This window comes from Accipiter gentilis, chromosome 22 (assembly GCF_929443795.1).
Source record: "Accipiter gentilis chromosome 22, bAccGen1.1, whole genome shotgun sequence".
Taxonomy (NCBI): domain Eukaryota; kingdom Metazoa; phylum Chordata; class Aves; order Accipitriformes; family Accipitridae; genus Astur; species Astur gentilis.
In genome coordinates this window covers 18,505,915-18,530,004 of record NC_064901.1, presented here as the reverse complement: position 1 = coordinate 18,530,004, position 24,090 = coordinate 18,505,915, and the positions used below count along the sequence as shown (strand labels likewise).

The following is a 24,090-nucleotide window of genomic DNA, read 5'->3' as shown; positions in this document are numbered from 1 at the left end:
CCTCGCCTCCCATGGGTGGTGCCGGTTCCCGCTTCCGGGGGACGGGCAGTGACGGGCTCGCAGGTCGGCGGTCGGCACCGGGGACGGGCGGGACATGGGCTCTTAAAGGGGCGGCTCAGCACGGCGTGGCTCGGCTCGGCTCGGCGGCGGCGGCGGCTGTGGGCCGTGAGGTGAGTGGTGGCGCCGGTAAGTGTACGGCGGTTCGGGCTTGCCCGGGCGGGGCAGCCGGCTGGCGGATCCGGTCTGTGGCCGCCTCCCTGCCGCGTAGCGCCCTGTGCGGGGCGGGTTTGGGGGCCGGTGGGGGCCTACGCGGGACAGGACGGGACGGTCCCGGCCGCGCTGGCCCAGCGGGTGCCGCCTTGTCTCGGCTGCCGGGCCCGTGAGTCAGCGCAGGGTAACGGGGTGACCGGGACGCGGCCTGGTGGGGGTCCGGGCGGCCCGGGAGGGCGCTCCAAGCCCCCGCCTCGGCGTCCCCTCGGTGCTGGGAGGCCTCGCCCGGCCCTCCCCTGCGAGGGAGGTCAGCGCCGTTTCCAGGTATTTTTGTTACTGGCTTGGTGAGAGCCCTCGAGTTGAGCCGTTAGTGGGGTACGGGACGAAACCCGCCTCTTGCTACGCGTTCGTCAGCTTGCGTTATGCCCAGCCGCCTTTAGACTAGTGGGTGAGATGCTGTTGTGGTGCGTGGTAAACGATAACCATCAGAAGTAACCTGTGCTTTTGTGCTTCTCTTAGCTTGATGCCCTTGGCCCTTCTGCGAAGCTAACGAAGTCGGCTTTGTTTTTCACTTTTTCCTTCACCTCTTTTCACTTTTACTTCTGCTTCATACAATGAAGGTTATCAAAACAACAGGCATGATTTGTCAACCTAAACAAATGAGCTTAAGAAACTTGGGAAATTTTTTTATGCAACTTCTCTAGCTACCTTCCTCTTTTTCACTGTCTTAAAAAGGGCAGTAGATAGATGATCAGCGTTCAGAACTAAGCAGCTGGGTGGTACTTTAATTCTTCATAAACAAAGCTGTTTGTGTGGTGCAGAGAGAACAGCTATGTAGGAAGGTGTTTAGGGACAAAGCAAAAGCCTCCTATGATGTCAATTGCTTGATTCATTGAATTGAGCAATTAATTGCTTACTGTTGGTCTAGTAGCCAACCTATATGCCTGACCTCCCCTGCTCTGCAGTGTTTGAAGTAGCTTATTATGTAGCACAGTTCGTGTCATTAAGAAGAAATGGAATCTGTCGCTGTCTGTATGTGGATCTAGGGTTGATTGTTAATTTGTGTTGGCCAGTAACTAATTTGGAGGAGGCATCACGAGGCTTTTCCAGGGACAAAATTGAATTGTTGAGATGAATATAGAACTGAACACACTGCACAGAGGAGGTGGCATTACTAGCGCCTATTCTCTGCACTATCGCCTCTGTGCAGTGTGTTCAGGAAGCTGATAAGAGAAAGCAGGAAGCATGCAGACTAGTGTCTTGTTCTTGGGCCCTGGCCTCTTTCCCCAGGGTCACAGATGCTTTATTCATTTATCTTGTAGGCATATCATACGGAGGAGTACATTCTGATGCTGATACCTTGTACCACCCAGCATTAGCTGGGCTGAATTTCAGCTGACTAACAAGTAGGGTAACTGTTTGTGTTAAGGAAGGGTTTTAACAAAACACCTCCTTCTACGTTAGTGATATGAAGAATTTGAAAGAACAACAAAAAAAGAAACACTCAGTACAAAGCCATCTAATTTATAAACTCTCTAATTTTTTTATCTTTGCAAGAATGCACAGAAATTTCGTAACTAATGTTCGCACTTTTCTAAGAATATTGTTTCATGATTTTTTTGTCTTTTGGGGAAGGCAACAACTTGCTTTACAAGATAAGAAACTGAGGGAGCATCTGTGATCACTTGAGGCTGTACCAATTTGCTGATGGCTTAAAGCATAGCCCATGAGATACTGGCTTTCAGTCAGTTGCTGCAACAGCAGGGTTGTGTCATCTCATGCTTCCTACCTTTGTGGTAAAATTACCCAAAAGGGGGCATAGACTGCATTTCTCAACCATACTTTTGGATGTATTGGTTAGTAGCTATTATTTAAAATTTCTTCCCTGGTATGTATATGAAATGTCCAAGGAAAGAACTAGTGAACTGGGAATTGTAGGATTTTAAGGTTTAATACTTTGGTATTCTTACTAGTGGATTATGTTAAAAGGATAAAGTAGAAGTATTACTTTCTGATTTATCTGATATTAAGAGGTAGTCAAATGTAGTTATTTGGAAACAGAAAGGGTGGGATTCTTTCGTATCATTATTTTATGAAAATGAGTAACTTGGATGTATATGTATGAAAGTTTTCCACTCAACTCGGCAACATTTAATTCCTGACTGCCAGAACCTTCCACTAGCTGTTGAAGAGGAAAACAACATGAAGATATAAGCATGGAGTCTTGCTGGAACACTTTGTAGGAGTCATGTGGTTTTCATTCACAGCTTGGAAATAGCTCTTCTGAGAGAGAGGAAAAAAAAGTATTCTAGAAGGCAAACTTAATAAAAACTTTATGGTTTTGGCATTAAAGAGAGAATCTTACACTAACCGTCAGCTCTCACAGCTAGTGTCTTCCATGGCCAAAAGTATTACGCTTGTTTCTTCTTCTCTCACTTTACTTCCTACTGTCCTGGTTTCAGCTGAGATAGAGTTGATTGTCTTCCTAGTAGCTGGTATAGTGCTATGGTTCTGAGTTAGGTATAAGAAGAATGTTGATAACACTCTGATGTTTTTGGTTGTTGGTAAGTAATTTTTAGTCTAAAGTCAAGGATTTTTCAGCTTCTCATGCCCAGCCAGCAAGAAGGCTGGAGGGGCGCAAGAAGTTGGGAGGGGACACAGCCAGGACAGCTGACCCAAACTGGCCAACGGTGTATTCCATACCATGGGATGTCCCATCTAGTTTAGGAACTGGGAAGTGGGGGCAGGGAATTGCCACTCAGGGATTGGCGGGCTGTCGGTCGGCAGGTGGTGAGCTATTGCACTGCGCATCATTTGTACATTCCAATCCTTTTATTACTACTGTTGTCATTTTATTAGTGTTATCATTATTAGTTTCTTCTTTTCTCTTCTGTTAAACCATTCTTATCTCAACGCACGAGTTCTACTTCTTTTCCCGATCCTCTCGCCCATCCCACTGGGTGTGGGGGGGGGAAGTGAGTGAGCGGCTGTGTGGTGCTTAGTTGCTGGCTGGGGTTAAACCACAACACCTACTCAAAATTGTGGACCCCTAACTTATTCTCCATTTAGGGAACCAGGCACCAAGGCACAGCTTGGTGTCTGTTGTTGATATTATCAGAATATCCTTAACAGGAAAAAAAGGAAAAGTTTGTGCTTAACTTCTAGTTTGGAGTTATCAGTGAAGGAGGAAGAAAAGTTTGTGATATTGATTAGAAGCATAACTTGGTAGACAAGGGGCTAGGTTCAAATAGAGGACCCCCAGATGGTAAGGAATTAATTTATGATATTTAGCAAATGTGATCAATGTATGACAAATTTCTGGAAGGCATTCAGTTTGTCAGAGGCACAAAACTGCTGCATGTCAGCCAGAGATGCTGGACAAAAATCTTATGATCATTCAAGGTGGGTTTGTGAAAGTGCAAGCAATCAGAACAATTTATTGGTCTGGTGCAAATAGACCTGTCTGGCTTAAGAAAACTTGTCACTTTTGACAGTGTCTCCCTGCCTACAGTCCTTTCCAGATGTCGGCTGTGTAATTGCACCTGAGCAAGCACTTTATTAGACCTTGTGGTACCCTGTAGTTGGTTTAAATCACAAAGATTGGTAGGACAAAAAATTCTTATGCATTTTGAGTGCTTTGGGTAGCACAGCCTCAATATGCCAAGACTGTTGTAAAACAAGGAAGTAAATTTTCTTCTTTTCTGGAGATAATAAGCCTTAGAATTGCTTCTCAGCTAGTGCTGAAGAAAAGCATATTCAAACAGCATGTGAATTGCATACTAGAGCTTTCATTACCTTGGAAGTGTCTTATAAGCCTCAGAAGATTATTGGGATTGGAAACACCTTGAAAAGACTATGCATTACACTCACTGTTGTAATGGCTTTTGAAACTTGTTTACATTGGAAACTGAATGTTGCCATAAATAGCTGGCATCCAGTTTACAAGTAATTCTGAATGAAAAAGAAAACACTTCTAAGAAAAACCCTTAGTGGTGCAGAGGAGTATCTTAGACCAATGACAGAGACAAGAAAGAAAGATTTCATGTTAATTTTTTACTGTGTGCTCTGGAAAGATCGGTGGCAAAGATGACTAAGTTTTTGCTGGCTGCATGAAACAGTACTTTGACCTTGGGACTCTGTCAATTCAAATATTGGGTTTGTGTTTGTTGGGTTTTTTCCCCAAAATTTTCTAATGTGCCTATTTTCAGGGAATACAGCCAGAGAGCTGCTTTTGGATAAAATTATATTGTCTTAGCTTTCTGATCACAAGCAGATATTTTAAACTGGAGACTTACACATGCAGACATCAGATCACTGTGGGTATTCCTAACACTAGATTTGCTTCTGTTGCTCTCAGTCTTTTGAAAGTTATGACTTGGCAGGTGTTAGCTCCCAATTCAGTAGCTGGGGTTGGGGCAGAACTCTGCTTAAGTATTTGTGACTGATCCATCTGAAATGTGGTAATGTGAGCAGCGCTTTCCCCAAATGAAAGTTTGCTCTGTACTCTCATGGGATCACCCTACTGCTAACACAGACATAGCTTGCATCAAGCTGTATCACCTTCCAGTTTTTTCAGGTTAGAAAAAGAACCTACTAAAATGCTCCAGCTGCTGTATGGGTGTGTTGATTTACCAAATTAAGATCTCTAAGCCAATTATGCTTTCAAAGGGTCAGGCACCATGGTAAAGTCAGCCCAAAAGTGTGTGTCATATCCCTCATTCTTTTGCAGGAAATACCCTGAGGTTTTAAACAGTTCTGTAAAATCACCTTTGCTGTGTCTTTTCCTCAGTCTTCTCCAGCCTAACAACTTCACATAGGAGAGTGAATTGAAGATTTTTCAGGGTTTTTGGAGCCATGAGTAAATGCATAGTAAATGGAAAAAATGTCTGTACAGACATAAATTTATTTCCCTTACTTTATTGTTCCCTTTTTCCAAGGGATAGAAGTAACTTAAGCCTAATCCATCCTCAACTGGCTTGGACTGTAATATCCTAATTTTAATATGCATTATACTAGTGAGCTTATAGGATGGCTTAGCACAATATGAGTAGTCTTGTGAAGAGATAACATCTTATCTAAAGCTTGTGTTTGGAATTGGAATTTCAAAGAACTTTTTCTGCCCCCACCATTTCCAAAACAAAACATGGCAGGAAAGACAGATTCTAATGGTTTGCAGGCCCTGCATTTATTTCCTTGCTGCTCTTGTTTCTTGATGAATCTTCCTTTTTATAAGACTGTGATAGTTAATATGATGAATGTGTTGTAGTCTACTAAGTTTCATGGTAGGAAAGTTTCATGAGGCCCATTGCTTCAAGAAAATGTGGTTTTTTTTGTAGCAAGCTTAGTTCTGCATACTCTGTAGCTGTCAGGTTTTCCTATGCAAGGGGTAGAGGCGGAGTTACACTGAAATGTGTTTAATACTTGCAGTTTGGTTTGGTAATGGAGTAAGTACTGCAGTACTCTGCTTTAAAAAAAGTAAATACAGCTGACATTATGTCCTCCTTTAAAGGAGTTCTACTTTGTATTTAGGCACATTAGTTTCTTGTTTAAAACTTACCACTCTAGAGGGAAAATAAACTAAAATAGCAGAATGTTGTTGTAATATAATTAGGAAGTCTCTTTGTAGGCTGTCTTTTTTATTTTGGTTACTTTGTGGCTAGGATTTTAAAAATGGTAGGAGAAGGAAAGCAAAGAAAAAAGGCACTGAGCATTGATATTAAAATAAATGCTTACCTTAGCAAGTCTTACATTATAATAAAAATACATGCCAGGAACACTTTAGCCATGTCAGGTGTTTTCTCCCTGAATATGTTGTCTTTATTAAGGAATCTTAATGTCTTGGATATGAAAATCATTTTGTCATATACCATTAACTTAAGAGCTGGATGCCTCAGTGGGTGCTTTATGATTCCGAGGCAGAAAGAGGGGGGAATGAATATCCTTTCTTTATGTATGTATACTGTGTTCTGTTGGAATAGCCAAGCTATTATTTCAATACAAAAGGCCTCACCTTGGGTGTTCTAACTTCTTTAGATATACCTTGCAATAAAGTCACCTACTATGTTCCAGCTATTCCAATTAGACAGGCAGCTATCAAGCTTATATCTCCATCTTTGGAAACAGGCTTTTTTGGAAATATTTGGGTTCTTCTCAATTACTCCTGTGTGCTTTTTTGGATGTTAAACTGCTGTGTGGTGAGAAGTCTTTTTGTTACTGCCTAGGGAATGTCTCTCTATTCCGCCTCATGGCACTAACTACTTCTGCAGAGCTATTGTGCAGGTTGTGTGTGTGTGTGTGTTTACAAACGCAGTGCTGGCCAACTCGGTTGTATAAACTAATGGGAATAAAACTACTGCTTTTTGGAGTCTAATGCATCAGTTTGGGATATTCAGCTTTAAACAGACAATGCATCAGTTTGGGATATTCAGCTTTAAACAGACATTATAGTCAAACCAATTCAAAAAGCGTGTTTTCTTAAACCTGTTAAGAGGGAAATGCAATCTTGTTTTGCATAGCTCTAATGGCAATGGCTGAAAAGTGAAGGCAGGTAAGCTTGCTGGGAAGTCTAGAGAAAGAAAGGTTCTGTCACTGTTTTCAGTGACGTAAGACCTCAAGAAATCATCAGAAAAGACCAGCAGGTAGCTGTACCCTATTATCCTTGATAAGATTGTCAGACCACTGTCTTTTAACCAAGTGTTTTGAGTGGTTTTATTTAGCTTCCTCCCACATAGGTCAGTTATCCTAGTAACTGTAAATTGAGCATATGAACTACACTATAGATTGTTTTCATCTCACAAGAGGCAAAACACAACAGGTGTCCAAATATGAGAATCAGAAGGTAAGCACATGGATACCTCAGCTTTGAGGAATCCTGCAAGTAACTTTTTTGCTCTGTATTATGGGCATCTGCTGTGCAGAAAGGTGTTTTTTTCTTCCTATTTCGCAGCTGGATTTCTTCAGTGTTAGGTCAATTCATTACCAGTTTTAAGACCAAATACCATTGATTTAGGAGAAAAGTGGGAGTAATGCTGGGGGTTTCCATAGAACTTCTTGCTGTCTGGAAGCTGAATTGTTCAGGAAGCTGTGAGCAAGCTAGGGGAAAGCAAAGCTTGTCTGTCATCTGTTAGAACTGGTAGATTCAGTGGCAAGTGCTTGTGTTTTCAAGCCATTGTCTGGTGTCAGATACAACTTCAGATACTTTCTGCTTTAGTGTGTTAGTAGTGATTTATTTGTGTCAATGGATTGCTAGTTCCTTAGTGAGTTAACGTAAATAGGACAAAGTTGGGGGGAATAGTTTGATAGCTAAGAGTACATGAAGTAGCTTTTAATGTAATTGTTGTGTCTCTTCATGTAATTACTATCAGATTTCAATATGGCATTCTCTTTCATAGGACTTTATTAATATTGTGGTTGTCAAGCCCAGGGTGAATTTAGTATAGTGTATGTGAGCTTCAGTCCTGAAATTAGTTAATGACTGTCAGCTTCCAGTAGTATGTTACCTTCCAAACTGTACCACCAAGAATTACTAGCTTGGAAGTTGGAAGTGCTGACTGTCTCCTTCCTTCTCCTTTTTCAGTCTCACTGCTGGCTTGTTTTTCAATGGCTTCTCTATGAACTTGTGGTTCTACTGGCACAGGACAACATTCTGGCATTATTGTATAAAGCACAAAACTCAGTATCTGCCCTAATAAAGTATGCATTCTTCTTCAGATTTTGAGTGCTTTCTCAACATGAAGGTAGTAGTATAATGTATTTGTAAACATCTGTTCAAAGGTAAGAGTCTTACTACCCATTAAAGACTTATAAACAATCCTTCTTATGCATGTTTGAGAATATTATTTTCATGCCCTTGTCTCAAAAGCAAAGAAACTGTTATTGTGTTGTGTAGTGTTGGCTGCAGTATGGCTCTTGGGTAACTCAAATACAGCTTCTGAGCCAGGGTTACACAAGGCCAGCAGTTGTGTTTATGCTGGTTTGTGAACTCCTGGGTAGCCTGAAACCACAGCTGCAAAGGGAAGCAGGACACCAGGGCTGCTGCAAAAGAAATCTCCAGGTCACTCTGGGAGTACAGCTGCTTTTCCGGCCCTGTTCTGCAGTTACAATGGGACTCTTGGCAAGCTGTTGTATTCATAGGGTGGGGACATGGTATCTCTTTTGCTGTCCAAGATGAGACGTGTTTTATGGCTCCAAGCTGCGGAAGTGCCTGACTGTATAGCACCCAAAGTAGGGAAAGGCTTGCCAAGCCTGCAACAATTACAGTAATCCAGATACTGCTTGTTCAGTGCACCTAGATAATTGAAATTTTATCCTGTTTCTGAATATTAAGTAAATGTGAGATCTTAACCCAAAGAACCAGCTTGATGTCATTTTCCTATGCTTAATCTAATTCAGTGAAAATAGGTCCTTTACTCCCTGTCCCTGCTTTACTGGTCCGTAGCTGTGTAAACCAGCTTGAAGGGCATTCCCAAATTCAAAGTTGGGACTGAGCTGCTCTAAATAAACCTCATGAAAGGAGCTTAAGCCTGTGAATGAAAAGATAACTCTGTGATTATATAGTGAGATTAGAGTACTTCAAACTGAGGTATTAGAGGCCTTGTGTGAGAATGTCTGAGTTTTTGGTGTGGGTTTTTTTAGCAATGGCAAAAACTAACTTCTGTTGAGACCTACTTGGATAAACCTCTTGGAGCCATACTCTTAGGCTGAGGAGGTATGTTAGGTGCTAAAGACCAGACCTGCTGAAATATTCTCTAAATCCTGAAGTACTTCAGCTGTAAGGGATTAGGTATAAAGGATTAGGTGTCTTGATTTCAATTCACCCTCAGAGGTATGCACACTTCCTGCAAAGAGCGGTGAACAACACCCATTCTTTAGCTAACAGCTGGGTGAATCTGCATGAATTTGCCCTTCTAGGAGCAGTTACTAATGTTATGCCTTCTAAAATATTGATCTTGTAGGGGAAAAATGGAACATAGTTCTGTTGGTCAAGCAGGATATTTGGCGTGGTCTCAATGGATAATGTGAATTTAATTGGAAGCTACTCATGGGAAAGAGCAAGGATTAATCTAAAGTTAAGGGGAAAATTCTTTTTTAAAAAAATCCTCTTATTACTCAGTTCATCTCCTATCTCATTAAATTCTTTTATAGCCTGGGAGCTCTGTTTTCCCATTGCTAGGGGTGCTGGCTTTATTACCATTCCTCCAATAAAAATGCGGGTTCTTAGCTCTGAAAACCTGGCTCTGATAAGAATGCAATTATTGATGGGCTTGCTTTTTCCTCTTGTCTCTTCAGGCAAAAACATATCTCCTGATCATAGCAAAAGTTAAGTCATGATGTCTTGGGACTTCAGTTATGAAAATCTTGATCCTAACTTTATTATAAGAAAGGTAGTTTTGAAAACCTTTGCTGGAGTTGCAGACATGCCATTTAAAACTTTTGCAGATCATTTTGCATTTGAGAGATTCACCATACTGTAAGAACAACTATTTCTAGAGTGTTACTGGAATCCTTCTAAGGTGCTTGGTCTGTGAAAGTGTTTCCCCTTCTGACTACCTGTTGAAGTGTTCTTCCCCTTCCATTTGAGGGATTTCAAGCTTATGCTAGTAACTTAAATGCCTTAATGAATTTTTTTTCTGGATTACTGGGTAAACCAATGTGCTTTTCCAACATGGAGAAGCTTTTTATTTTAAGACTTTGTTTCTTTTTTTTTTTTTTTTACCTTAAACTAACAGTAGATAGAATTTTCCAAAAATGTTTAGGAAGCCAAGTCTTGGAAAGGAAACTATTTCACATACTGATTGTTCCTGCATTTCTCTTAGCTCCTCATTATGTCATATAGGCTGAATAATACTTTTAGTGCTTTCTAGTCCTAACCAGGTGCTATACTAAGCAGAATGAAATGTATAGGCTTTCATTTTTTGACCTGTCTTCTAGTTTCAACTAAAAACACTGATAAAAGGATTATTCTGATGCTTAACTGCTGTCTCTTATTACAGGGGGAAGATTCTCTTTAGTGTGATTACTTACAAGTAATAGTTCATCATCATGGCTGAACTATCACCTGAAGAAATTCAGCTGAGGGCCAACCAGGTCACGGATGAGGTAAATGTTGTAGGAAGCCATCTGGGATTACAGTACTTAGCTGCAAAGATTACAATGTCCTTTAAAAATAAAGACAGTCTAGGGTAGTGATTCTGCAAGGGTATAGCAGAATGTTTCAAACTCTCCCTTTACTTGGTAAATACTGGAATGAAGACTACTCCTAAAAGTAAGAATGAATTTAAACTTCTGAATTGTAAAGCCACCTACTTGACTGAGTAGTGATCACCCAGTCCTGATTACTGAGACAGTGCAGGCTGGGTACCTACGCTATTCCTAATCATGTTGATACTTCATGACTTCTTTTAACTAGAATTAATTTGAATATATTTCTTTTATAATCACCTTCCAATGGGATAAGCAAAGTACTAGCAAGTACTAAAAACAAAGGGTTTACTAGTTACTGAAAAAACTCTAGTATTCTGCCACTATAACTGTGTTGTAGCATGTATTACATATAGACAGGTTGATGAACCTTTGTATATTAGTTGCCTTACTGCAATGAACTGGTAAATACTACTTTCAGACACTGATATATACTGTTAACACACTCACTTTAAAATTCTCTTTCTAGTCTTTGGAAAGCACAAGGAGGATTCTCAGCTTGGCTGTTGAGGTAAGGAAAAGCTTTTGAATTCCGTGGGGATTTATTAAAGTATAAGAAATAGCATGTTAACTATTGCAAAGTGATCTGACTCACTTTTTTGTCTTTCTCAAACTTTTGAGACACATACTTCATTATTAGAAGTTGCTGCTTTAATTCAGTAGTAGAGTTGGAATGACTTAAACATAATGTGAAAAACATTACGTAAAGTCAGATCACGGAAGGATCAATATCCTTTTTACCTGTTTTCCTCTTAAACAAAATGGCCTGATCTCCAAATGTTACAGATGAGTTATAAGAAGTCTTCTATGATGGTCAGTTATGGCTTTGGCTACCGTATCACTTGCTTCTCATATCATTCATCTTTTAGCTCGCTTGACCTGCGAACAGCATGAAAATGTCTTCCTTTGAGGAGGAGGGCAGGGCTCAGTTGGGTGGGGTAGTAGAGGGTAGGGCTGCTGTTGGTTCTAAACAAAAGTAGTTCTGCATGTACTTTCTTACAATCTGTTCATCAGTTTCAACTTTAAAGATAGTTAAATATGATGATGAAACTCTTTAACACTCTTGTATATAACTTGAAACAAATAAATCTGTATTTCAGGTTTATCTAGGTGACATTGTGTGAGGAATCTGTTCCTCTACACTGTTACAGCTTGCATGCCCCAGTGTAAAAATGACTGAAAGTTTACTTTTGATACTGTAATTTCAAAAAATATAGGTCATCCTGTTGGTAGGGAGTAAGATAACATGACTGACAGTCAGTTCTGGTAGACTTAAAGCTTAACTGGTTCAGCAAGACAATTCTGCTAGTATTTGGATATGCCATAGACAAATGGGAATCCAGAGACTAGGCAGTAATGCCTTTCAAAGTTATTGCCCAGACTTTTAGTGCTGAAGACTTGAGACAATTTATTGTCAGTGTGAGAACACTAAAAAATAATCCAATTAATACGGACCCTAAAGTGTTTGATCATTACTGCTTTAGAGCCTGTACTCACTGTCCAGACAGTAGCAGGCTGCTGTGGAACTGAAGATCGTACTGTAACCAGTGAGGCATTTGAATCGGCATAGCCTAATAAGCATCTCTCAAACAAAAAACGTTAAGAACATCTAATAAGCTGACATAATTTCTCTTGGTATCATAGTTTGGTGTTTCATAGAACCTAAATGACTCTTACCACAGACAGTTCTGTGCTGCCAGTTTACAGTAAAGCATGGGTGGAACTTCCATGGCTAGATTCAAGACTTTGAGCCAGCAAAGACTTGTACTGTGGTATATTCCTCACTACTGATTTCTTTTGCTTGGTTCTAAAACTAGAGATGGGCTATTTTCTTCCTGATTTCTTCTGCTGAATTTGCAAAAATGATTTTGCAGGCTTTGTTTTGTTTTCTTTTATTCTGGCGTCCAGGACTAAAGGCCTTGTCAGCCCTGTTGAAGGGTGTAGGGATAAAGAATGAACTAAATGCCACTCTTCAAAACAAAACATAGCTAGGTTTACTTTTTTAGCTTGACGTTGTCATAGTTCAATCTGAGTATTACAATAAATTTTATCATCTTGTTGTAATGTATATTTAAAAAAAAACAACTCGGAAAACCCCCGACCAATTGTGATAGTGTAACAGGTGAGATTATTATCAGCCTAACATAGGATCTAATTTGAAACTTAGCATAGCTTTGCTACAGAAATTATTCATAGCACAGAGTTTTATTATGAACTTGGTTGGCTTATCAAATTTACTATAGAGGTGACCTGGTTTTGCACTGCTGTATTGAAATCTGGGTTTATATCTGCAAATACATTTCTTTCTGCAGTCCCAGGATGTCGGTACCAAAACTATCACCATGCTGGGTGAACAGGGAGGTGAGTTCTTCATTCTTCTTCTCTAGCTAAAAATCAATTTTATGACTGTAAGAAGAAGGATTATCATTCAAGAGTTGTTGCTGAAACTAAAGGCTTATTAAGGACTACCTATGTGAAAATGAGATTTGCTAATTGGTTATTCCAGTGTGTTTGTAGTATTTAAAAGGGGTTTTAAAGTAGCTGAGAGACCATGTTAGTTACAATGTAATACCACTCTACTACAGAAGCCTTTCCTTTCCACAATAGTATGACTGTAACTGTGATGCTCTAAGGATAGGGGAAAATATTTTCAATGTAGTAAACAAAACACCACTTAATATCTTTGTTAAAAATTAAAAAAAAAAAAAAAAAAAATCCCAGAAAGCAGGAAAGAAAAAAGGCATTAGTCTTGGTATAAAGATATAACTGAAACTTGTAAGTTCCTGCTTGAAAGAAATGTTAATATGCCACCCCCACCTTCCCCAAATCTGTTTATTCAGGTTACTTGTTTCTCTTCCAGAACAACTAAATCGCATAGAAGAAGGCATGGACCAGATAAATAAGGATATGAGAGAAGCTGAGAAGACACTGACAGAGCTCAACAAATGTTGTGGGCTCTGTGTCTGTCCTTGTAACAGGTCAGTTAAAGTGGTACTTAGGTGTGAAGTTCTAGAATATTCCCAATAGCTAGCTACTGTACTGGAAGATAGTATCTAATAAAAGAGCTAATTAAAAAATGCTGAATCTCTAGGGAAGTTGACTGTTTTGGTTTGTAGAGGTGCACCCTTTTAATATTGCATGAGAGTAGCTAAAGCTTACTTGCATCTAACCATATATTGTGCCCCTTTTACTGTAAATATAGCTGCTGTATAATGCACAATTGTGCCCTAATCTCCTTAAGGTTTACATTTAGTAGAATACTATGAATGTCCATACAGATAAGAACAAACTGGACTGCAAACAGCTATATGTAAGTGCCTGTCTGTTAGAAATTTAACTCCAGAAATAATTTTTTCGCAGCTTTGTGGTACTTAAAAGCAAGAAAACTTCTGTTTCAGAGAAGGACAGTAATATTGGTTCTCTAGGCATTTAAAAAAATGTTTGTGCTTTTGGGAGGAAGATAGTGGAAGAACAGACATTAGTGTTAAAGCTTTAATCTTTTGCTAGGACTACATAAATGCTTGCAGACCTGCTTCACAGTATCTTTATAACATCAGTGTTATGGCTCCCATATCCAAGTCAGTTAAGAGTAATCTGGTCTTTTGTATGGCACTTGATTTGTACTTCTAAAGACCTAAACAGCCTAAACAATGATCAGAAATTGGTATTGTAAGGAAAACAATACTTATTTTTTGGATGTGTGCTAGCTTTATCTTTAAGCAGCAAAGTATCGAATTGATTTGTGTGAATTGGATGTGATCATAGTTCTTCCATGTAAAGGAGAAGTAAGTTATTTTAAGAGTGTGAACACTGAAGTGAGTAATGTGTCTGGTTGTTTTTTTTTTAGTTCTTTAACGTGAGCAAAAGCGACCTTATTCAACTGAGAGGTAGCAGAAATTTAGGTAAAAATTCCTTGGAGTAGCTGAGTCTGCTTATCCACCAGAATAATACTTTGAGGATCATTTAGGATAGGTATGGATGTGGCTTCTAAGGCTGAAAGTCTTGGAGCTTTAATACCTTGAAAAGGCAGATAGTTCTGTCCTGAACTCTGGATAGGTGTGCTTACTGCTTTGTATTAGTTTTACCAAGCTGATGGACTTTGAGCATTTTGACACACTCGGTCTTTGTTTTCTGTATATTTCACCAAAGCCAAGCAGCTTATTGACACTAAGTAAGCTTAGAATTTGTGAACTCTTGTGGCACTCAAAATATACAGATAACAATAAAAGAAATGGAGTTGTGTACCAAAAAGGGCAGTAATGTGCAGAAAAATCTACTAGCGAAGTAGAGGGCAATGAAGAAGGAGCCATGAATGCCTTTCATATATCAACCATTACATCAGTTTTTCTGTCAATGTCAGAGTTATTTGTCAACCAGTTATCTCCAAAGCTTTTCATGTTTTTCATAAAGCTAAATCACAATGCTTGCTGAATTAAATATTGCTTTTCTCATTTCTCCTAGGCTTAGATTGTTTATAAAAGCTTTGTGAAAACACAAAATACTGGCAGTACACTAATATAATCTATGTACTAATAACAATTTACCTATTTGCTGGTCTTTACTATTCTTTCTTCTCTATTCTCTCCTAACACTGATGCTTGCTTTCTAAAAATGAAGACTAGGATAAGAAGCTGTATTCACTTAACTGGTGAAAGTGGATTTTAGGACAAGGTCAGTCATCTTAGTGCAGATGTACATTTAACCAGCTGTCTGAAGTGATGCTTATATTGGATTTGTGCTTGCACGTGCATGATGTCTGCATGCAGGTTGCCTTGTGACTGTGATGTATTGTAATACTGATGTGAATAGAAAATGTTAATTACTATTAGCTGTGGAAACGTTGAACTGCTTGAGCCCTTGCTGTTTTGACAAGTTGTATAAATTGCCTTACTCTTACATAAATGTAACGTAAGAAAAGTGAATGTGTAGTAATTTGAAAAACAGCTCTTAAAAAAAACAGGTGGTGAGATGCTTTGTTCTTAACTGTGCTTAGTTTGAGCAACAAATCTGTTTCTAGTTGTCTACTTCAGATGTGCAAGTAGTTTTCAGGCCACTTGTTCTTGTTCAATAAATTCCTTGGTTACCTCTGGCACCTAAGACTTTGCTAATCCAAAAGCCAAGCATATAAAGCTCTCCTGCTGTTGTGGCTTTATATCTTAATCTCATTCATACTAATGCTCAATCTAGTTGCAGTAAACTTAGAGATCTTTAAGCCTGTGTATGCACGAGGAGCTAGAATTGACTAGTTTAGGTTTCTTCAGGGTTGTCCTGGGTGCAACAGTTCCATTATGAACTGAGAAAGTATTCTACTTCATCCCCTTGATGTATTCATACTAGATTACTTTTCATAGGATCTGACCTATGAAATACTATTTCCTGTTTTGATTACATAAATGCCAGAATGAGGGGAATACTTCTTCATTACAGCTAATTTCACACCTCTTCAGATGTGAAACATCTGGGCTACTAAAAGGCACTACAGATATAGGAATTGATTACCTCTAACTGTAAAGTTAGATGTACTGAAACACGCTGTGAAGATTTCCCTTCACAGGCTTTTAAAGAAGCAGAAAAGTGGCAGTGGGGTCTGGATTTTCTAGCTTAAACCTGAAAATGCCAGCAAACAAGGTGAACATGAGAATGTTATTCTCAAAATATGTTCTTTAGGGTTCATGAGAACTGACCCCAGTTTAGATCAGCTATTTTCCCTGTTATGTTTTCTTCTCCTCTTGCTTTTGTGGGTCTGGGATTCTTGCTTCATGTCAGTGTGCTTTCTTTAATTTTCTTTTTTCTCTTCTGAATGGTGTGGTAAAAGTGTAATGGTAAGTTGGTTTGTCACTTTAATGGAGTTAGTATAATGGAATTGCACAATGAGGGAGCTATTTAAACATGATCACTGTTATTTCATAATCAAAATTAACCTGAGAAACATTAATTTTAAAGAGAAAGACTTGGCAGCAGCAGATGTTTGACAAAACCCAGTAATGGTTCTCTTGCATAGTGTAGCTGTTTGTATGAGGGAGGTTTTTTCCTTCATCCCCATTTCTTCCCTGAAAAGTAACTAATCCTGACTCTAGACTAAGTCCTGTTGTAAATGCAACTTTATCTTATGACAGTGTAAGCTTTCCTGTCACTGTCATAAGATTCCCCTCTTCTGGTAAGGTATATTACTTTAAGGAAATGACTGTGCTTGTATTAAAGGGTAAGATCAAATTAATCACTGTCCCTAGAGTAACCCAGTTATGTCTGTCCTATCCGGATACAAGAAATTGTATTGTATGAACAAGGCTTTGCCTATACAAGATGTAATCTCTTTCAGGCACAAGACAATTGTTTCTGAAAATCCTAGATTAATACAGAACTTCAGTCAGGAAGCCATATTTCTGATGTAGCAGTTCAGATTTTTTATTTTTACGGATTAGGACGAAGAACTTTGAGGCTAGCAAGGCTTACAGAGCAACCTGGGGAGATGGAACGGAGAACTCAGCAGATCATGTAATATCCATGCAACCAAGAAGTATAAATCAGCAGCAGCCTCAGACTTCTGGAGGACCAAGTGGTGGATATATTACAAGGTGTGCTTCTTCATATTTCTCAATCTCAAAAGCAGAAATCCTAAATTACTGGTTGTCAGCTACTTTCAGATGCGTTTTAAGTGAAGTTGCTAAATAGTAAGTTTTTTACCACTGCTTGGAGGAATTGTTACTGCTTGGAAAGGAGGTGGCAGACACCTACACTTTCAGTATTGTAGTGCTCATCTTACACTTACTTCTTTTTCATGGTGGTTGTATTATCAGTCTGTTTCTGAATGTGAGGATTATAGAGTTTAGTGCTCAGTTGTTGGGGGGACTTAAAAATATCAAGGACTTCTGTTGTCATAAAGTATATTTGAGACAAACTCATGTCTTAAACTTCCTCTGGTAGCTGTTACTTTAAATTTTAAGGCTATTTTGTAATAGTGGTTAGCTTAGCACCTTTTTTGGTGGGCTGCTTGCTTGGAATACATGGGGTTTTAAAAGGGGAAAAACATACCTTGGCTTGAATACACTGCTTGTCAGATAACTGTGCAACAAACAATTTCTATTAAAGTAAATTTAGAGTAGGGAAAAGCAAGTTCTTGATTCTTGGAAACCTTGTCTTAATTATTTGAGCAGGATAACAAATGATGCCAGAGAAGATGAAATGGATGAAAATCTTGCTCAAGTGGGAAACATTCTTGGGAATTTGAAAAACATGGCTTTGGATATGGGCAATGAGATTGATGCCCAGAATAAACAAATAGACCGGATAAATGTAAAGGTAAGTGTCAAAGGTGTTCTCTGCCTTCAGCTTAGAGGTGGTTAACTGAGAAATTCTAAGGAATGGGCTCACTGTCCTATCTGCCTGTATTTGCAGTAAATATGTATTAAGATTATACCATCCTCTAGGTTGCAGTGTTTTGAACAAGAGATATATTTTGGTATCTGGGTACGTAGCTGAAAATTCAAATGCTTCAGAGTGTCAGGAAACCTAAAAATACAGCACATGTCACTGCTTACTCTGAAAACAACTAAACTGATTGGACCAAAAGGGCAAACATTTATTGGAGGTATAACTGGGGGATTGTTGCTTTCAGGGAATCTTGTACGTGGTAGGGAATGGTATTTCTAACAATAGCAAGATTCTTCTGGAATTCCTAAAAAGTCACTATAATTATTGAGTGTAAAATAAAACACAGGTAACTTATTGCCCTCATTCTCATGGACGGTTAATATTGGGGCTGTGGAGACTTTGGAATATTAGGTTTTATAAGTGCACAGGGACATGGTCTGCCCTCATGTGCACATGAAGCTAGTCACAGCCAGTAACATCTTTATTTTATTTTATTGCTTTAAAGATTAGCTTCCAAAACCAGAGGAATCGTATATATAAATATGTTTTGGGGGGGTTTCTTTCAGAGGGCAACTTATGAGGAAGTTAGCTTTATTTTAGAAATTCCCATATTCTGAAATGAATAGAAGTTCTTTTACAGGTATCCTGGTTAAGAAAGGAAATGAGAGCTTTAATGAATAGTGTATATTAAAGATATAAAAAAGCAGAAGTGAACACCAATTGCTGTAAAATCACAGAATTAAGACAAAATGGGAAGTCAAAGATCTCGTGAAATGCCCAGTAGGTTTAAAAGCAAGGGGAATGGAATGTTCTCAAACATACAGAGCTAGTCTGACCTAAATTCTGGTTGTACATATGTCAGCATCTCAATTTTGTCTAGTAATTTAGGGGTTGTGGTATTAATAAGGCCAATCAACGTGATCTTATAGAGGATGCCTTAATTGTCTTTCTCTGTTCCCTGAAACTGCAGATCTGAGGTGATTATCAAGTAAAAGCAGTCAAACATTTTAAAGAACACTAGAAAATTTAATTGGAGTTTAAAATTAGGTGTGAAGTTCTTACAGCTTATAAAGTGGATGGAAAACTGCCTGGTTGATTTGACTGCAAGTGGGAATTAGTTTTAGCAGTAGTGTTTCTGGTAGTTTCAAGCACCTGTTTTGGCCTGATGGTCTTTCATTTTAGTGGTCTGCATAAATTTTGGTGATCAAGTCTTACTATTAGAATATGATGTAAATGAGTTAGGATTGCTTTACAAAACAGCAATAAAAATGAAAGTGCAATTCCTGGCTTTGAGACTGGCAACCTGTCTCAGGATATTTAAATTAATCCTTTTCTGCTGCTAACTGTTTTTAAATCTAGTTAACAGTGTGGAAACCAAATCAAAACATTGAGGGTAAATCTCCGAAGGACAGTATCATATAAAGAAACAAAGAGCAGTATTAAGCTTAACTTCAGAATAAAGTTGATGCTTTTATTTTTAATTTTTAAAAAACGAAAGATTCCAACTCACCTGGGAAACATAGAGGCTTGACTGGGTGACTTTTGGTAGCCTGCAGTGTTATGCAGGACTCCTAGTCTGAATAAACCCCTAATAAAAGCTTACGTTACTGAGTTTTTAAGAAAAAGGTCTAGTAGTTAGACCAATGTGTTTACAAAGTGTTGTTAACATGTTAGATTCTCTGTTTTCTGTGGTAGATTCCTGCCCTTCCCCAACCCTTGACCCAAAGGGCAGGAAGGAAAGAAGAGGAGGGAAGGGCTTGAACTGCCGATGTCCTCTTCCTAGGCCATTGCAGTATGAAGGTGTGAAATGGCAGATACTTGGCACAGGCAGAGCTTCTCGGGAGTTCCATTCCTCATGGTGGGGGCAGAGGCTAGTTTTGTGCTTATTACCCCTCCTGCTCATTCCCATTGCAGGCTGGATAATTGGGGAGTTATTTCGAAGCTTCCAATCGTATGTTTCACTAAAATGGTCTTTTGACATTTGTTCAGTCTAAATGCTGTGGCTGACTTCTGATGCTTTATAATAGTAAACCAATTATAAAATAAAGTGGTTTTCTTACAGATACCATACTATGACACTAGGACACTGGAGGGTGTGTGGATGAAAACCAGGGCTTTGCACTAAGCAAAATAATTCTGACTTTATGCCCATAAGTCACTTCCAGTTTTGACTATTACTTCTAGTCCATAGCCACAAAGCTGCCTGTAGAGGTCCTTAAGGTGTCTAAACACTTGGAGAGAGGGAATTTTTATCCCCTTGTTCTGTTAATGCTCTTCTTGACTTGCTGAGGCAAGCTGCTGTATGTTGTAAGGGTTAGCTAAAGACTGAAAACTATTTCTCCTGATTATGTTTCTGCCAAAATTGACAGCATATGCTGGCTAAAAATACTTCCAGCTTCCAAGTTGCTTTTCTTCTGTCTACCATAACGCTAATATCCTGCAATTCAGAAGTTCATGTCCATTTGAATTTTTAAATTGTTTTGCATGAAGTCTGCAAATGACCTATGACTTTCTCTCTTTCAGGCCGATACAAACAGGGAACGCATTGAGCAAGCCAACATCAGAGCCAAGAAACTAATTGACAATTAAAGCCTGCTGTCATTCAATGACACTATCTCTCCAGCTGCAAGCCACCATATTCATGAATCTGTGAAAATTCTCCTATTCTGAAATAAGAGGGTCTGGGAAAAATGAAGCAGTACCCTTTCTATAGGCATTAACTTTCTTTTATTTTTTTTTATTGTTTCATGTACACATGGCCTTGACTCCAAGAAAGCAGCCAACATAACTTCTTCCTACTCATCTGCCTTCACTTTCTTTAAACTGCTCAGGGCTAAAAGTGTTATGGCTTTGAGAATATTCTTGCATGTTTTATTTCCCATCCCAGTCTTTTTTCTTTTTTTTTTTTTTTTTTTTTTTTTTTTCCCCTGCACCCAAAATACAGTCCTTTATTAAAATTGAACAAGCAGGGTAACCTGAATTCACAGTTGTGGAAGGTTGGAGAGGGCACTTTGCACTGTTTGAAATACCTCATAAATTGAGTGTGTTCACTAAAATAGGGACTTGGTGAATATTGTCTGACTTGTATCTCTAGCAGGCTAAACATAGTTTTACAATCCAAACCACATGATTTGTTTGGGATTGAGTTTGTGGATTACAGAATTGAAGAGGCCCACTGCTTACTACTTGTGGGTTGAGGGCTTTAAAACACTTCCTAACCACATCAACTTTAATGTAAAGGTAACTAGAGGGATATACAGGTTTCCATTTCTTTACTGTAAATTGACATAGGTTTGGAGGCCATGACTAGGAAATCATGCTGCATTGTTCTGATAATACTTGTTTTGTATATATATACCTGATCTGAACCCCATGCCCATGTGAGTAGAAGAAAATAAAACTGTCTCCCTAAAGTATTTATTTGATGGAAAATTTTATGCCCCTCATCTAAAAGTTAACTTTTAAGTGTTAGAATAATGCATCTTAACTGGAAGAAAAAAGCATGCAGCTTTTTCACATCCAGATTCAGATTCTGTTTTGGCCAGTTTTCACTGGAGTTCATTTTATGCCTTTCTCCAGTGCAAAATAATGACTGAGATCTGGTGCAGTTTGCTCTCAGCAGTGACTTTGGGGGAGCTTCTTAAACCTATTGAAAACAGAGAAGCTTATTGTGAACCTTCTTTGTCACAGTCTGGAGGAAGCACTACCTATTCAAGAACTGTATGCTAGTTCTAAATAAACTAGTTCTAAATAGATTCCTGACTGGTTTATTATTGCAGACTTTGGGACTGGCAATTGGAAAGTCTACATGCTCACGTTGCTTGTAACTAAAATGTTCCTGTTCTGTTGCAGAATAGAGGAGTTTCTGACCAGGTGAGGTAAGAAGAAAACCAGTTTGGTTTTACTGTAATATAATCAGATTTATCCCAGGATTTTCTTGAAATTTTTTTTTTTGGCAAGTAAATTGCAAGTGACCTGTACAATTCTAACTCCACACAGCAATGTTATACCTGTTTTAAAGGTGAAAATGGTGCTTTGGAATAACCTGTGATACTCAAGGTTGGATGGTGAAAATCTTCAAACCAAATTAATTGGAGGAATAATTAGAATTAATAGCATTATGGGGTGGTTGTTTTTGAAAGGATGGTCCACAAGTATCTTGTAGCCATTAATAAGGAATCCCAGGGCTAGAGAGATGACGCTAATCTACTGAAATGCAAGACAAACAGTGTTAAGTGTTTTGTTTTCTTTTTAGTAGAAATACAATCAGTATTACTGGTGTATTCTCAGTTCATTCCCAGGACAACTAGATATTTAAAGAAAAAAAAAAACAACAACACCCCAAAAAAAACCCCAACACAACAAAAAACTGACCAAAGGATGGAGCTGCTGTGTGTAGTAAATAGGGCAGTGGCAGACTGCCTTATGTGAATAAGGTAATGTCATTTTTAGGGGGCTGGATACTTCAGTAGTGTGTGTTGGCTTCTGTCTGGCTGTAGTTGTTGGAAAGGTAATTAATATTAAAAGCTCATTATCTACCCCATTAGTAAATTAAGATTATGTGCTTAAAAACACAAGTAGCAAAGAGTACTTTTAAGAACATTGCCTAGTAGATTTCTGACAAGCATTTGAATGGGAAAGCATATGGGAGTTGTATACTTTTTTTTTTTTCCTTCTTACAAACTTCAGGTTAACTGAAGGAATATTTGCTGCTGGTTGTGAAAGCAAAGTATGCATTATTTAATAATGATTGTCTCCTGGACCAGAAGACTAAAGGGGTTACCTTATTTTGCTTACAACAGTGCAAACCTGCTCTGTAGCATTTGGATATTCCAAACATTGGAGTGTTTTTCATTCCAAACATTGGAATGTTTTTCTCCCTTGCCATTACAAGTCCGTGTTCTTGACTTCCCTGAGCTCTAACAACAAATCAGCACGTTGGCTGAGAGAATGCTGTGGTTGCTGTATCAGAATCGTAATATTGCAATGAATACCATACGAAGAAATTAATTTCTAAGACTCTAAGCTTGAGTACTAGTGGAATATCAATACTATTTTCTGATGCAGCAAGAGCCAAATCCATGAGGGAGTTGGTGCCTTTATGTTACTGAAAAACACAGTCTGCTTCTTGGATTGTCTTACTGTTGTCTGTAGAATAGATGTTTAATTTCCATATCTATGGGATGGAATCAACACTTGTACGTCTTTGTATTTCTGAATGCTATTAAGAATGAAGGTTTACAGTTTCTGCTTTTGATTGTTAAAATTATATATTGTGCACAAAAAATACATACTTTTATAACTGAATGTGTTTTAAAACTATTTTCACTTAGAAATGTCTTTGTTTAGTTTCCTGTCCTTGAAAAACTTGGCAGAACCAGCTGCTACTATGCAACTAGGAAGTTTCCCTTCTATTTTTATCTCACAAAAATCCTAATGCTAACAAAGGAATGGGTGTGGTTGGGAAGACAGGAATACTGTGATTTTTTTAACACTCCAGTTTTCATCCCTGCATAATCAACATCACCTAACTTCAACCTATGAAATGTGTCCATCTCTTCTTTGAAAGACTGCAATTTTGACATGGGAACTACGCTTCAGGATGGCAAAGGAACTAAGTGAAAAGAAAAACAAACAAACAAAAAAAACCAACCAAAACCTTTCCAGTCAAGTATCGGTAACGGATGCCTAGTAAATACTTAGTCCAGTAGGGGAAATCTAGTAATTTACCCTACTGCCAATGCAATTCACTTGTGAGGCAATTTAAATTGTATTTTCTCTGATAGTACAGCCTGAGATTCCCAGAATGCTTGGGGGGAAGACAGACTTGTGTTGCCTTGCAGTGGTTTTGAGCTGTAAGAGAGAATAGTGTATCTGGGAGTGGCTTGAAAGAAGTACTTCTCATATAGTATATTTCTACCAGTAACTAGGAAAAAAAAAAAAGAATTAGGGACAGCCTGCATATATAACTATTCTGAGCATGCAGCATGTGTCCCATGGATACACTTAAATGATGGTAATTGGTAAATTCAAGCTACCCTACTCTTTGATGAAAGATGAGTTAAACCTCTTAACACAGGGGTAGCTATAGTATCCACTGCAGCGCATGCTGCTTGTGCAGCGACTTGCAGAAGTTTCCTCTGTGAAGGCTATATGGTGAAACAATTTGCTGTTTACACAATGCAGTGACTTGCAGTTGCCAATTCATCTTTGCTGCACTTGAAACAGCAGTGCACTATCTAAATGTTGATTGAATAGATGGATGAAAAGTGTATCTTACTGCAATGGAAAATTGAGAGCAAGTGATAC

The 24,090-nt window shown here is 38.6% G+C and overlaps 1 protein-coding gene across 3 annotated transcripts; it reads left to right on the top strand.

Moving 5' to 3' along the window:
* The first annotated feature begins 51 nt into the window (after positions 1 to 51).
* On the top strand, positions 52 to 23,088 carry SNAP23 (synaptosome associated protein 23). Of its 3 annotated transcripts, none has more exons than XM_049825273.1 (8): positions 52 to 170; positions 10,203 to 10,308; positions 10,880 to 10,921; positions 12,723 to 12,771; positions 13,271 to 13,388; positions 16,833 to 16,985; positions 17,565 to 17,709; positions 20,305 to 23,088. In XM_049825273.1, the coding sequence occupies exons 2-8, from the start codon at positions 10,252 to 10,254 to the stop codon at positions 20,368 to 20,370; spliced, it is 630 nt and encodes a 209-aa protein (XP_049681230.1). In that variant the 5' UTR covers positions 52 to 170; positions 10,203 to 10,251; the 3' UTR covers positions 20,371 to 23,088. The 3 variants fall into 3 exon arrangements, with proteins under 3 accessions (XP_049681230.1, XP_049681231.1, XP_049681232.1); XM_049825274.1 differs by having other exon boundaries at positions 52 to 186; XM_049825275.1 differs by lacking the exon at positions 52 to 170 and adding an exon at positions 313 to 534.
* Positions 23,089 to 24,090: the final 1,002 nt, after the last annotated feature.